The sequence below is a fragment of the Pelophylax lessonae genome (assembly GCF_965119305.1).
Source record: "Pelophylax lessonae genome assembly, chromosome: 5".
Taxonomy (NCBI): Eukaryota; Metazoa; Chordata; class Amphibia; order Anura; family Ranidae; genus Pelophylax; species Pelophylax lessonae.
Window position 1 is genome coordinate 391,732,217 of NC_138772.1, and position 15,835 is coordinate 391,748,051.

Consider the following 15,835-nt stretch of genomic DNA (forward strand, 5'->3'; position numbering starts at 1 on the left):
TGACTAGTCATGCTACCGATCTGTCACTTCTAAAACAAAGCAGAACACATTGGGCAATCTGACAGTGGAAACAAGTTTCATAAAGGAATTAAAGGGACTTTCCAGTGCACTAAACGTGTGAAGTTCCCCTTCATGGGAGTACCAAGTACCTCCTACATTTAGGTTACCATGGAATCTATTATAACAACCTTTAAAAAGTAATACGGTTAATATAAAATAAAAAAAAAAAAAAAACACTGATTGATTTCCCAAAACTCCCCAGATAAAAGTTTATTGTCCCTCAAGACCACATCTTACTTTACTGCACTGAAAACATTGGTTTCACACAAAAGAAGAGCAATATAAACTTCTCTCTCTGGCCACAATCTGAACAAAAGATCCAAACATGTCCAAATGGTAGGGGGATGGGAAGGCAAGTCTTTTGTTTCAACTGCTTGAAAAAGTTTCAAGCATCTGCAAGCACTTTCTCACATCCTGATCTGTCAGCAGTACTGCCCCCTCCCTGTCACCCTGTTCCTCTCCTTCCAACGTGCCCTACTGTCTAGTATCTGAACAATGCTGAGCACACACAATCCCCTTCACATGGCACATACAAAGTCAGCTCTTTTCTCAGCTAGTCACTCTAGAATTTCCTTCAGCAATGGACATTATCACTGTGCAAGAAACAATTCTTGGGCCCTACATTCAATGTGTAGTGACAGATGTAGATGATGATATCCTGAAGACATATACGCCATAATATGTGACTGAGGTCAGACAACCGCTTTCCTCCCATCCCAGTCCAAATGGTGTCAACAGCAATTGGGGGAAACAAACAATCTGTAGTTGAGGAGGTCCTAACTACCCCATACAACCTAGAGAACTGTGAGGGTACCATAAAGAGAGCCTTCCACTTCAAATCTGGTCTACAGTCAATCACTGTCCTCACTTTAAATCCAAAAGGTGTCAAGAGGAGTTGGGAGAAGCAATCTGTAGTTGATGCTAGTCAGGCAGCAAGTGAAGGAGGACCACCTGGATGTCAACCTGGAAAAGAGTGAGGGCACCATAAAGAGGGCCTTCCACTTATTATCTGGTCTAGAGTTAAATCAATTTCCTCACTTCAAGTCCAAATGGTGTCTAGATGAATTAGGAGAAGCTGTGTGTTGATGTTGACCAGGCAGGGATTGAAAGTGCTTGCTACCCGATACCAACTTGGACATACTAAAACTGGAGAATGGTGAGGGCACCACGAGGAGCACCTTCTACTTCTCACCTGGTCTAGAAACAACTTTCTCACTTCTAGCCCAAATGGTGTCAAGAGGAACTGGGAGAAGCAAAAGGTGTTTGTGTAAATACTAGTCAGGCATGGGGTAAAGTTTACACTTGTTGCCGGATACCACTTGGGACATAAAAAACTTGGACACAGGAGAGGACATCACAAAGAGAGCTTCTATTTTTTGACTTATCCGGATCGATGGGACAGAGGGTGGGGGTGGGGGGTCCCAGCACCTGCCTTGCCAACAATCTAGTTCATATTAGCTCCTAGGTCCAAGCCCTTGTGCTACTAAAAAGTTTTCCAAATGGTTACATCTGCCCCCAACTATGTGTTTCCTAAAGACGTAGCACTCATCCAACTACAAAAAAACCCTTGTGTCATGGGGAAAACCTACTGCAAGTGAAAGTTCTTTCAAGTAACTTAAAATTCCACCTTATGTAAGGTGCATCAGAAATAAATAAACGTGGAAAGTATGACAGGTCCTGTCATAAGAAATCTCCGATGTTCATACACGTCATCCAGGCTATATGTGAGAAATAATAGGCCAGCATGCTACAACAGAGTGTCAGAGTGCCTCATGGAGCACATGGTACTCTGAGGAACAAAGGAATTCAAACTCCAGCAGCCAGAGGGGATGGACTCCACTCCACTCCAACAGAAAAAAAAAAAAGTTTCAAGACTTCATGGCTCCGGCTTCCAACTCCATCCAACTCTTGGGAAAGTGGTTAACAAGGGGGGATTTTTTTTACAGAATCAGCAAAACAGCCGTCCTGAAAAGTTATTTCCCTGTTCCCCTCAGGAATGCAAGCCTGATTTCCAAACAAAGACTTTCCCAGCTGCTGTGGCTGTAGGCACATAAACATGACATTGGGTGGAAGAGGCAGGGATGGAGGCTGGGTGGTGGTGCTGGGCAGAGAGTGAAGCTGGTGCTGGGGTAGAGAGTTAGACTGGGCAGAGAGTGAGAGTGGTGCTGGGCAGAGAGTGAAGCTGATGCTGGGCAGAGAGTTAGACTGGGCAGAGAGTGAGAGTGGTGCTGGGCAGAGAGTGAAGCTGGTGCTGGGGCAGAGAGTTAGACTGGGCAGAGAGTGAAGCTGGTGCTGGGCAGGAAGCTGGGCAGAGAGTGAGAGTGGTGCTGGGGCAGAGAGTTAGACTGGGCAGAGAGTGAAGCTGGTGCTGGGCAGAGATTGAAGCTGGGCATAGAGTGAAGCTGGGCAGAGATTGAAGCTGAGCATAGAGTGAAGCTGGTGCTGGGCAGAGATTGAAGCTGGGCATAGAGTGAAGCTGGTTATATAGTGAAGCTGGTGCTGGGCAGCCCATGTGCTCTGACTGACGTCCCTCGTGCAGCAGCAGAAAGTTTCTTTGTTCCACAAGTGAGGATCTGAGCCATGCGCTGCTGTGGAAGGGAAAGGGGGGGGGGGGTCCTTTGTGTGCAGCTCACTCACATCGCCAACACACGCCATGGCGTGCTCACAACACACTTTTTATGGCAGGAATAGATAAGATACAAGGCACAGATCGGCCATTACACACAAAAAGTCAATAAAAGTGACACAAAGCACTTTGCAGACTACCCGAGCTCTGGAAGTAGCTTGCATGAAGATGAAGGGGGGGGGGGTAAAAGTCTGAGCAGGACAGGGGGGTGATCGGGAAGTCCAGGAATACACAGAGCGATCACTTTGACAGCAGCATGGGAAGAACAAACATCCAGACAGACAGACAACAACCCGCTCCCTTGTCTGTCAGTGCAGACACCCTCCGTCCCTCTACACAGCCCGGACCTACCTTTCTTCGCCTTCATCGTGCGATGGTCAGTGGGTGATAATGATGATGATGAGGAGGAGGGGGGGGTTAAATGTCCGGTGTGTCCTGGGATGTCCTCCTCCGATCTGTCACTTCTCCAAGTTGCTGTTGTCTTCTCCCAGCACCACCATCAGAGATCCCCCACCCAGCAGACACACTGACACTCACAGACTGACAGACAGAGCCCTCGTCCTGTCTGCTCCCAGAGTCAGGAGGCAGCCAAGGTGAAGACAGGGAGAGGTAGATGTAGTGTCTTCCCCTCGCACTACTAATGAGTAATGCTGAGTGATCGGGCTGTGTGCTCCTCCCTCCCAGGACTGTCAGACACAGAGAGAGGAGGAGGGGGGGTGGGGAGGAGAGATGATCAGCCCTCCTGGATGGCCCCCTTTTCTCCCTTGCAGACACACTGCATACAGGCTGCAGGCAGGGGGAGCCCAGCACCGAGCACACTCACCACTCCGCCACCGCCGCTTCCTGTTATTCCATCACTTTCCCAGACAGCCGTTTGATCATTAAACTGCAGAGGCGGTTCCAGGAGGAGGAGGGGGGGGGGGTGGTCTGATCTGACAGCTGCACCCCCCCCCCCCCCCAATCACTGAACTTCACCGGAGGAAACTTTCCCCCTCTGATGACCGATCATCTACTGACAGCACATGTGTCATCTACATACACAGCATGCAGGGGATACATGTCATCTCCACCATCACATGTCAGCAGTGTCATCAGGGAGGAGGAGGAGGCCATGCCAAGTGTTTATCACCCCCCCCCCCCTCCTCTGACATCCCAACTGTCACTATATGCGGATACAACCAGGGATCATCACATTTCACAACTGGGGGGGGGGGTCATCACCATCATCATTATTATCATCATAGAGATTATTACACGTCTCAATGAGGGGGTCATCACCTTGATTGAGATCATAATACTCCTTAATGGAGGGGTTGGGGGTCATCATCATAGAAATCATCACACTCCTCATTGAGGGGGGGGGGGGGTCATCATTATAGAGATCATCACACTCCTCATTGAAGGGGGGGGGGTCATCATTACAGAGCTCACATACATTGGGGCTCCTCGTTCTGTAGATCATCACTGCCATCAGTAGGGATCATAGTGGTCCCTATTATGGAGGTGATCGCAGTCCTCAATGAGGATCATCATATTTATCAGCTGGGCTCATCAGAGTTGTCAGTGGAGGATGATCATCAGTCATCAGCTGTGACTCCTCATGATCGATTGCCATTGATAGGGATCACCATAGATTGCATAGAATGGAACACTCAGCAGCACCCTGCATGGACTCTCTATGTAGGGGGTGACGTCATGGCGCTGGGTGTCCCCAATGGACCGGATACGTCACGGCTCTGCGGCTGATCGGAGCACAGATTTCACTTTTGATTCTGTCACTACAACCGCCGCTGTGTGACGTCACCGGGGCACGTGACCCGCCTGTAGAGCCGCCCGCTGGAGCGGTGTGTGTGTGCGGCTGCCGATGCGGGCTGTCAGGACGTGTCAGCTGTCACATGTGCGGAGGGGAAAGTGACATTTTGGCGGCATCGGTTCCCCTTTTGTGTATCCGCAGTATATCAGTGTCTGTGCTGGGACTGGGAGGGGGGAGGGGAGGAAGTGTCATGAAGAAAGAAGTCATCGGATCCCCCCAGAGGGGACACAATGGGGGGGTCACTGTGAATGCAGAAAAGTGCGCCAATTTTTCCATTCACACGGGGGAGTGAATTTGAACTGATAGGAGATCATCCTAATTTACAAATTATCAATCACATCTCTGATTCCACCATATAATCTGATCAATCGACAAACCATGGTATTCATGAACAATGTGCTGCTGATCAGTAGAAAACGATCAATGGTTTCCCCCTGGCCTGGCCACTCACCTATCAGAAGGCAAGTTGTGGCTCTTCAATTGTTTGCAGATTCCATCATTTTGATTGACTCCCCGATGGATCAGATAATAAAATGGAAGAGAGTATAGCCAACATTATTTGGCATTTTCTGCACCAAATAAATACAATTATCACATGACAATTCAGTAATTTGTTACAGGATGGTGCCTGGTGCTGCCTGTCCAATCACATCCCCCCCCCCTCACCACCACTGCGGTAATGGTGAACATCTACAACAGCCTTCCTCAACCTTTTCAACACAGAGGAACCCTTGAAATACATTTCTGGTCTTGGGGAACCCCTGCTAAAAATAAAAACTCTACAACTCATGACACCTTACATCAGGGGTGTCAAACTCAATTTCATCGTGGGCCACATCAGCATTATGGCTGCCCTTAAAGAGCGGGTTATTATTATTATACAGGATTTATATAGCGCCAACAGTTTTCGCAGCGCTGTACAATATGTTTATATCTGTAAGATTAGATGACCAGAGCCTTCCAAACCCCCTTACATGAGATGTCAAGAACCCCCCGACCATCAGAAATCAAGAGTCACCCACCCTTCCTTACATCACAATGCACCCCCTTACATTGTGCTGCTGCCAGGAAAAAGGTGTAGGTGGATCTGGGAAGAAGAAAGTGCAGGGTCTGGAGGAGAACCAGAGGAGGGCTGGAGTCAGCTTCTAGAGTCTGCTGAATGCTGAGACCAGGGGAGGCAGAGACAAGGTGGTGTTGTGGCTGCACACAGAGGTGCAGGATCTGTACGAGGAGTTCTGCTGCAGACTGCTGGGAAAGGAGGGGGGGGGGCAAAGACAAGCCTTTCTGAAAACTGCACAGAGGAGTGCAGAATCTGGCAAAAGAGTTCTGTCCTCTCTGATGCTGACTACTGAGGCAAGATGGGGGCAGAGATGAGGGAGGGTGCCACAGCTGCAGGAGAGGTGCGAGGGCCACATGAAATGGCCTGGTGGGCCGCATTCAGTCTACAGGCCTTGTGTTTGACACCTGTGCATTATTGTGACAGTCAGTGGGAAGAATTCTCCTTACTCTTGTCATCATTGGGAAGAATGACCCCCTTACAGATAGCTAATAGGAACAATGGTGTCATTGGGAGCTTATCTGAGAGGCCAGAATCGCTCAAGGAATCCCTAGCAACCTCAGGAGGAACTGAACCCTGGTTGGGAAACCCTGCTCTAGAATAATTGCTTAGAACATCGGCACAAGTGCTGGATTATCATTTCTCACTCTATGGAACTATACCCTCCTATCCTTTACAGCCAAAGAAACTGCATCTTATGGTGGGCATACATGGTTAGAAAATCGTTCGATACACTCAATCGTTCAACTTTCCAAACATTAGAGGGCTCATTTCCTCTCTCAGAAACTAAAGATTACATAAAAAACAATTGAACACATGACATCACTTCTGAAGTGGAATTCTGTCGTAGGAGAATTTTCCTCTCAAAGTTACCTCTTCACTTTCCATATGAGATGAGAATGCAACAAAAAACGGAAAAAAAATAATCTGATAATCTGTGTGTACGAGGCTTAAGCCTCTGTTTGATCTGCAACTGCCATGGCACTGCACATGTGATCAGTTCTGACAGCAGCCAATTGATGGTTTGACAGTTTGGTTGAGGAAACAAAACAAATGTGACAGTTGGCAATCTCGACATTCCAGGAAAGTAACTGTTTTGTCTACAAACGCAAAGATGCATTTAGCCACACACACCCCCACCCTGATCAAACCCCCCACATACCGCCAATCTGATCACACACCCCCAGATACCCCCCTTTTGATTACTCCCCTAAATCCACTCTGATCGTACCCCCATCACACACACCTTGGGTTTACTTACCAGTCCTGCAGCTCTTCTAGATGGTGTCAGTGGCGAATTTGCAGCACACCAGGGCCAGGAGGATTAGCTGTGTCCCAGGCTGGCAGGGAAGATCTCCACCAGGATCTCAGGTGGAGCAAAGAACAGGGGGACCTCCTCCACCTTGACCACCTCCTCTGCCACCTGGCCTGAGCCACCCCACATAGTCAGGTGCATACCGAAATCCCCGACCGGAGCTTACCTGACAGCGGGACTCTGCCCCCTCCCTGCACACACTTGGGATCCGCCCACCGCTCCTTCCTCCTTTGCATCCTTGGATCCGCTCTGATAACGGGTTACGCTCACTGCCCCACTGCGCTCTCCTATTCTCCCAGCAGCCTAGTAAACAGAAGGCAAACTAAAACTTCCACACTGTGCCCTCTCTCCTTCCAGGCGCAGCGTGGAAGTTTTAGCTTGCCTGCTGGAGGACAGGTATTTAAAAAATTGGAATTCCAAGCAAGTGGCTGGGGATCCAGAGTTTACAGCCCCTCCCAGTCTGGTACCCTAAGGCAGCTGCCTTATGGTGGCTCTTGACCTGCGTTTCAGTGCAGTCGATAAAAGTAGAACATGCTGAATTTTTTCTGTATGGGACACATCTGGAACATGGCGAAATGCATAAAAAATAGACCAGAATTCACATGTCCTTAACCACTTCCCGTCCGTACTATAGACGAAAGACGGCTACAGCACGGACCCTAATTGTCGGGAGGGCGTCCATGTATGTCCTCCCGTGCATGAGCTGCCTGCGTGCTCCCTGCGAAGCATGCATGGTTTGCTGCATGGCTCGCTCTGTGATCAGCAAGTCCATGAGACTCGGCTGATCACAGATCCCGGCCCCTTAACACGTGATCTGCCAATGACAGCAGCTGGAGATCAGTTATTTTTTCTCCTCATGCTGTCAGTGTGAGGAGAAAAAAAAGCAGATTACCAGCTGCTGTTAGAGGGACATTGGTCCAGAAGAGGAGAAGATAATCTGTGCCCACTAGCACCACCTATAAGTGCAGGTCAGTGCCATCTGCTAGTGCCCACCAGTGCCACCTATCAGAGCCCCATCATCAGTACTGAATCAGTGCCACCTACCAGTGCCTATCATTGCCCATGATTGCCACCCATCAGTGCCACCTACCAGTGCCCTTCAGTGCCACTTATCAGTGCCCATCGATGCCACCCATCAGTGCCCACCAGTTCCGCCTTATCAGTGCACATAATGTTTCGCATCAGTGCAGCCTATCAGGGCTCATCAGTGCTGCCCCATCAGCGCACATCAATAAAGGAGAAAAATTACCTGTTTGCAAAATTTTATAACAAACTAAAAAACTTTTTTTTAGTGTTTTTTTTTTCTAAATTTTTGGTCTTTTTTTGTTTGTTCAGCAAAAAAAAAAAAAAAAACACCCAGTAGTGATTAAAACGGAGTTCCACCCTGGGAAATTTTTTTTTAATAAAAATAGCCCCGGGACAGTCAGGGCTAGTGCATTCCACAATGGCTAGCCTCTGATCTGTCCCGGGTTGCACTTACCTTTTAGAAGACATACTTACCTTGAAAATGTATTGTCCAGCACTGCCATCTCAGGTGTGGGCAGCTTGAAGCTCTTCCGTCTACTTCGGTCTTTGTGTCCTCTTCCGTCTACTTCGGTCCCACGATGCACTGCACCGGCCCCGCCGTCACTTCCGGTTTTACACAGTGCAAAGCACGTCATAACTAGGGATGATCGAACTTTTGAAAAGTTCGGTTCGACCAGAACACCCGAACTTCACGAAAGTTCGGCCCGGATTTCAGAACCCCATTGAAATCAATGGGACCCGAACTTCTGTAATCAAAAAACACCATTTTTAAGCCCTAAAACCCAATAAATGCCCCTAAAAAGTGCCTAGGGTTCTGGGTCATGCCCCATTAACTATTAATCACACAAAAAAAAGTTCTTAAAAATTGTCATTTTTGATAAAAAAGCCAATTATTGAAAAATTAAAAAAAAAAAAGAGATTTTTTTGATTTTTACTTTGGATTTAGTATCTGGGGGGTCTAAAAGGTGTGCATGTGAAGTTTCAGCTCTGTAGCATGTCCAGAACCATGAAAAAAAAAAAGATAATTTTTCAGTAGAACAGGGATGTGGTTCGGGAGCCTCCTTTAACTTTAACACCTATATGATCTTTTTTTCTGGTTCTGGACATGCTACAGAGCTGAAACTTCACAGGTACACCTTTTAGACCCCCCAGACACAAAATCACACAAAAAAAAGTTCTTAAAAATTGTCATTTTTGATAAAAAAGCCAATTATTGAAAAATTTAAAAAAAAAAAAAAAAAAAAAGAGATTTTTTGATTTTTACTTTGGATTTAGTATCTGGGGGGTCTAAAAAGTGTACATGTGAAGTTTCAGGTCTGTAGCATGTCCAGAACCAGAAAAAAAAAGATCGTTTGTATTAGAAAACTTTAAGCACAGGAATATGGCTTCTCTGCTGTAACACCTTGCCGGTTTAATAGAAGGCATTTTTTTGGGTTCTTTGCAGTCAGGCAAAACATCTGAACTTGTGTATAGTGGTACTGTGCACAAGTTCTGATGTTTTGCCTGCCTCCAAAACCCTCCAAAAAATGCCAGCAAAAACACACCTGGGCATTTTTTTTTTTGACGCTAGCGTTTTTTTGGCATTTTTTGGGGTTCTTTTGAGGCAGGCAAAACATCTGAACATGTGTATAGGGGGTATATATAGACATATATGTCTGAATATATACCCCTAGACATATATAGGTGTGATAGTAGCAGAAATATATTACTGTAAATGATTTCATTAGCGCAAGCATTTATTTCTGCTACTATCACACCTATATATGTCTAGGGGTATATATTCAGACATATATGTCTATATATACCCCCTATACACATGTTCAGATGTCATGTCTGACATCAAACATGTCCTCAAAAAAGCACTGGCAGTGGCAGCCCCTGCAGCATTAAAAAATGCTTGCTGGTGAGAAGCCATATGCCTGTGCCGAAGCAACACAGAGAAATGATCATTTCTCTATAGCGGTCACCCTGCTATGGAAGGGTTTTGTCACCCTGCCATAGCAGTCACTGTCAGTTAACCCTACACTACACTACGGTCCCCTGACACTTAACACTTTCCCTACAGAAACTAAATTTTTGAAGCTAACTTAAGTGTAAAGGAGCACTCTAACTACACTAGATATCCCTTTCCTCACACTAAAAATAGCTAAATGACACTTTTAAAGTAAAATTAACAGAACTGCTTCCACTCTCTTCCATGTCCAGTATAACAATGCTGGGAATATGGCGGGGGCGATCTTATATACTGGGGGGCGTATTCACTAATGATTGGTCTAGGGACCCCCTAGTCACTCCAATCACATTCCTAGCATTCTCCTACCCCCTCAATTGGCTTTTGCTAATGGTTCTGGTCCAATCACGGGCTTTTAAAGCCCATTTCCTGAAGCATTGCATTTTGGGCGGTTCTGGTTGCCGAATTCCGAACTTTTTGGGCAAAAAGTTCTAAATTCGGCCGAACCTCGAACACCCAATGTTCGGGCCGAACCGATGGTGGACCCGAACCGTTCGATCATCCCTAGTCATAACATGTTGCAGTGCATAGACTGTTGTGCTGCCTGCAGCCTGTCAGAGTCTATGACAGTCTGAAATAGACATGTGCAGAACAAAAACATTTGTATCCTTTCAATTTGTTATTAACATAAATTAGTTTAGTTTCATTTGTTTTGTTTATTCAAATACGAATCAATTTGAATTTTCCAAATTCGATCAAATTGAAATCAGTTCGTCTGATTTAATAAAATTCGTAGTTTCGAATTCCATTCACATTCCATCTAATTTATTCTATTCGAATTTTGGAAGATGGTTATTTTCTTTTTATTCTATTCTATTCTATTCTTTTCAAAGTTTGAATTTAACCACTTGCCAACCGCCGCACGACTATTTACTGCGGCAGTCTGGCGCTCCTGGGCCAACCGACGTAGGGTCGCTCGCCCAGGAGCCTCTAGGGGGCGAGCGCACGCCGCCGGAGGCACGCTCCCACCCCCGCTCATTCCCTGACATCCCCACGCGAGTGACCGGCGGCTCCGATGTCTGCCGGCCACTCGCGATCTCCCGCTGGAGAGGGAGAAAGGCAGGCGGCTGATGTAAACAAAGCCACCTGTCATTCTCCCTGATGTAACTGCAGAGACTACATGATCCTGCTATGTAGGATCGTATGTCTCTGTGGTTACATCACAAGCCGCGCCCCTAGGGATACATTTAACCCACTGATCACCAATAAAGTTAACCTCTTCCCTGCCAGTGTTATTTTTACACTAACAGTGCGTATTTATAGCACTGATTACTGTAGTAATGTCACTGGTAACCCCAAAAATGTCAGTCAAGGGTCCGATCTGTCCGCCGCAATCCCACAAAAAAAAAAATCGCAGATCGACGCTTATTGCGATTTTTTTCACCAAAAATATGTAGTAGAAAACAAATTGGCCTAAAATGTTAAAAAAATTAGATTTTTACATTTTTTTGGGGGGATTTAATTTAAAAAAAATGTGAAAAATATTGTTATTTTTTCGAAATTGTCGCTCTTCTTCTGTTTATAGCGCAAAAAGTAAAAATCGCACAGGTGATCAAATACCACCATAAGAAATAACGGACAATTACGCACGACCGCGCAATTGTCCGTTAAAATCACGCAGTGCCGAATCGCAAAATAGGCCCTGGGCTTTGAGCAGCCAAATCCTCCGGGGCTTAAGTGGTTAAGAAGGTGGTTATTTTTTTTTATTCTTTCTAATCTATTCCTTTTATTGTTTTTTATATTCTATTCTTTTATTTTTTACTCTATTCTTTTCTATCTTAATTCAAATTTCTTCCATTCAAATCCAAATTTATTCTATTCGAATTTCGGAAGAAGGTTATATTCTATTTTATTCTATTCAATTGTTTTTTTCTATTCTATTCTTTTCTATTCTTTTTTATTCTATTATTTTCTTTTCTATTCTATTCAAATCTATACCATTTGAAATACGAATTTCAGAATATGGTTATATTCTATTTTTTTTTTATTCTGTTCTATTCTTTTTTTATATTCTATTTTGTTGTGTTTTATTCTATTTTTTTATATTATATTCCTTTATTTTCTATTCCATCCCTTTATTTTCTATTCTATTTTTTTCTATTCTTTTATTTTGTATTCTGTTCTGTTTTACTTTATTATTATATTCTATTCTTTTATTTTCGATTCTATTATATTCTTTTCTATTCTATTCCTTTATTTTCTATTCTATTTTATTCTATTCGTAAATTTGAATTTGAGTTTGATTTGAAAAAGATTCCCTTTTTCTTTCAGATACACTACTGACATTACATGGGTTTTCTTTCAAGGGGATGCTGGCAATTTACCTGTGATTGGACTTTCCTCCTCTCCCCAACTCCTGGGGGGAAGATTTATGCACCTTCATTTTTGGGGGGGACCTTCCTGTCACCCTTATCTACAACATTTTTTGACGGAATGACCGTTGGGATGCTACAGACCCTCGTTGGTTGATTTGCAATAATCAGAATTGCTACATCATTTGTAAATTTGAATAATTTGATATGAGTGGAATAATAATCCCTCCCCCCTTTTCTTTTTCTTTAATGGGGTTTTTAGGTTCCTTATTATGTTTTTGTTACTAGATATTCATCTGTGCTTCTCCTGATGAAGCAAATTAAACATTTAGCGAAACACACTGAGTGCAGCACAGATTGTTGCTTTTATATGATATTGTGCACAACAGGATCTACACAATACAACCCGTATTTATATATGAAGTTGCATATGTGATGAATTTGTATTTCATTATTTATTTATGTTTTTTTCTACTGATGAATTCCCCATGTTGTTACTATTGATTTTAAATGTACATTAAAATGTGCAAAAAAACTTGTATATTTTTAACATTTGGTATGTGTCTCTTCAAAAGTCCTGCGGGCAATTTTCTGTGTTTTTGTGTTCAAATTTGGGACTGAGACATCTACATATTCCTCATATATTAGTGTCTTTTCTTATACCAAGAGAAAAAAGGGCAGCTCTGGGATGTGTCCTTTCCCTCCAATCAGCTCTCCTCACTGAGCTCTGCAGAGTGTAACTTCAGCTCTCAGACAAACTTTAAAAATTGTGCACTTTGAAAGAATGTAGACAGGAGAAGACTGCAGAAAAACGTGTACAATTTATGTAGGAGGATCTGTTTTTTCTCTATGTATCATCTGAGGCCAGTCATTTCACTGGGTAAAGGCAAGGGTTTACAACCACTTTAACTCCATGGTGCCGACAGTATGCAAAAATGTGGCCTCTCGACGGGTGGACCTTAACTCAGAGCGACCGCATATATGTGGCCCTGTGTAAACTACTCATCGTGCTGAGCACGCGCTCTGTGCACGCTCCCAGCAGAGTAGCCAGCGGAGATTGGTAAGCTCCCGATCATGTGACCGCTGTGACAGCCAATCACAGTGGTCACATGACCAGAATGCCCACCACCCAACATTTGAAACCTCTTGAAAGGCCGGGAGGTGCCACCGTTAAAAGGTTAAATTATAACTAAGGGCAAAACTATTTTTTCGGATAGAGTGCAGAGGAATTGGAACCCCCATTAGTTGTTATTGCTGTCTGTGCCCCCCGTTAACCACTTCAGTACAAGGCAATTTTACCCCTTTCCTTCCCAGGCAAATTTTCAGCTATAATTTTTTTCACACAAATAGACTTTTATTTTCTCAGAAAATTTTCTAGTAATTTTTCTTCTTCCGTGATGTGCGTTGATGAGGCTGCACTGATGAGGAGGCACTAACATGCAGCACTGATAGGTTGCACTTATGGGCAATGATAGGTGGCACGGATGGGTAGCATTGATGGGCTCTGAAAGGCAGCACTGATCGGCACAGATTGGCATCACTAATGGGCACAGACTGGCATCCCTGATGGGGCTGCAATGATAATCAGGGCACAGAGGAAATGTCACTGATCAGCTCTCCTCTCCTCATGCTCTGTCATTGTGAAGAGAGGAAAGCTGATAACTGTCATTTCCTTGTTTACATGTAATCAGCTGTAATTGGACACAGCTGAACACATAGGTAAAGAGCCACGTCCATCGGCTCTTTACTGAGATCGGGGTCGCGTCGTGTCCCAGTGACACATGTGCCCGCGATGGGCATGCAAGGAAGGTGATATTGGGACGTTGTCCCAGAACAACAGAGCCTTCCGCCTGCCGTCGTTTGTCTATAAGGCGGTCGGGAGGGAGTTACGGAGATTCACCCTCTCCGTTTGTTCTGTTTACTATTATTGAAAGTAAAAGAAAATCTCAAATTTTGGGTTGTCCCCAGAAAAATAATAGAGCGCAACTCTTCCAATGGGGAGTTCTGGTAAGCTGGGGGTCCCCAAGGAATTCCCTAATTTACAGGACTTTCCTCTCCCATCCTGCTTGGCTATTGGACAGGAAGTGAAGGAAAAACTCTGAAGCCGATAATAGATGGCGGGAGAAAAAAAAAAACTGAGAGGGGTTAAAACCTTCCCTTACTCTATCCAAAATGGAAAAAGAAAGGTTTTGCCTATAGTTCTTTGACAATAAACCTGGAAGCTGATTGGTTTCTACGCAGAGCTGCACCAAATTTTGCACGCTCCAGTTTTAGGAAATTAGCCTCCTAGTGTGTGTCTGGTACCGTGCCACCATCTCTGCACACTCAGCTGTAAAGGGCGAGACCCTCCAGTCACTGTGTCTCCAATGACAAACGCCATAGGGGCCTCTTCTCCCGTGTGAACGAGCCCCATGGCTTTCAGAGGGTGGTCAGTAAAAACGCAGCCAACCTGTATGAACGAGCCCCATGGCTTTCAGACGGTGGTCAGTAAAGATGCATCCAACCTGTATGAACGAGCCCCATGGTTTTCGGTGGGTGGTCAGTAAAAACGCAGCCAACCTGTATGAACGAGCCTCATGGCTTTCGGTGGGTGGTCAGTAGAAATTCATCCAACCTGTATGAACGAGCCCCATGGCTTTCGGTGGGTGGTCAGTAAAAACGCAGCCAACCTGTGTGAACGAGCCCCATGGCTTTCGGTGGGTGGTCAGTAGAAATTCATCCAACCTGTATGAACGAGCCCCATGGCTTTCGGTGGGTGGTCAGTAAAAACGCAGCCAACCTGTGTGAACGAGCCCCATGGCTTTCAGAGAGTGGTCAGTAAATATGCATCCAACCTGTATGAACGAGCCCCATGGTTTTTGGTGGGTGGTCAGTAAAAATGCATCCAACCTGTAAAATAAACCTGTAGGAACAAGCCCTGTGGCTTTCCGTGGGTGGTCAGTAAAAACGCAGCCAACCTGTATGAATGAACCCCATGGCTTTTGGTGGGTGATCCATAAAAACGCAGCCAACCTGTATGAACGAGCTCCATGGCTTTCGGTGGGTGGTCAGTAAAAACGCAGCCAACCTGTGTGAACGAGCCCCATGGTTTTTGGTGGGTGGTCAGTAAAAATGCATCCAACCTGTAAAATAAACCTGTAGGAACAAGCCCTATGGCTTTCCGTGGGTGGTCAGTAAAAACGCAGCCAACCTGTATGAATGAGACCCATGGCTTTCCGTGGGTGGTCAGTAAAAACGCAGCCAACCTGTATGAACGAGCCCCATGGCTTTCCGTGGGTGGTCAGTAAAAACGCAGCCAACCTGTATGAACGAGCCCCATGGCTTTCCGTGGGTGGTCAGTAAAAACGCAGCCAACCTGTATGAACGAGCCCCATGGCTTTCCGTGGGTGGTCAGTAAAAACGCAGCCAACCTGTATGAACGAGCCCCATGGCTTTCAGAGGGTGGTCAGTAAAAACGCAGCCAACCTGTGTGAACGAGCCCCATGGTTTTTGGTGGGTGGTCAGTAAAAATGCATCCAACCTGTAAAATAAACCTGTAGGAACAAGCCCTATGGCTTTCCGTGGGTGGTCAGTAAAAACGCAGCCAACCTGTATGAATGAGACCCATGGCTTTCC

At 45.3% G+C, this 15,835-nt stretch overlaps 1 protein-coding gene across 2 annotated transcripts in view; it reads right to left on the bottom strand.

Moving 5' to 3' along the window:
* Window positions 1-15,835, bottom strand: part of TGIF1 (TGFB induced factor homeobox 1) — a 398,124-nt gene that overhangs the window by 13,939 nt on the left and 368,350 nt on the right. The window contains exon 2 of one of the 2 annotated variants that reach the window (XM_082258205.1): window positions 3,038-3,159. In XM_082258205.1, the coding sequence (XP_082114331.1) occupies window positions 3,038-3,053 (16 nt within the window). In that variant the 5' untranslated portion in view covers window positions 3,054-3,159. Of the gene's footprint in view, window positions 1-3,037; window positions 3,199-15,835 lie in introns of those variants that run through there. The other variant, XM_082258204.1, reaches the window with a different exon arrangement.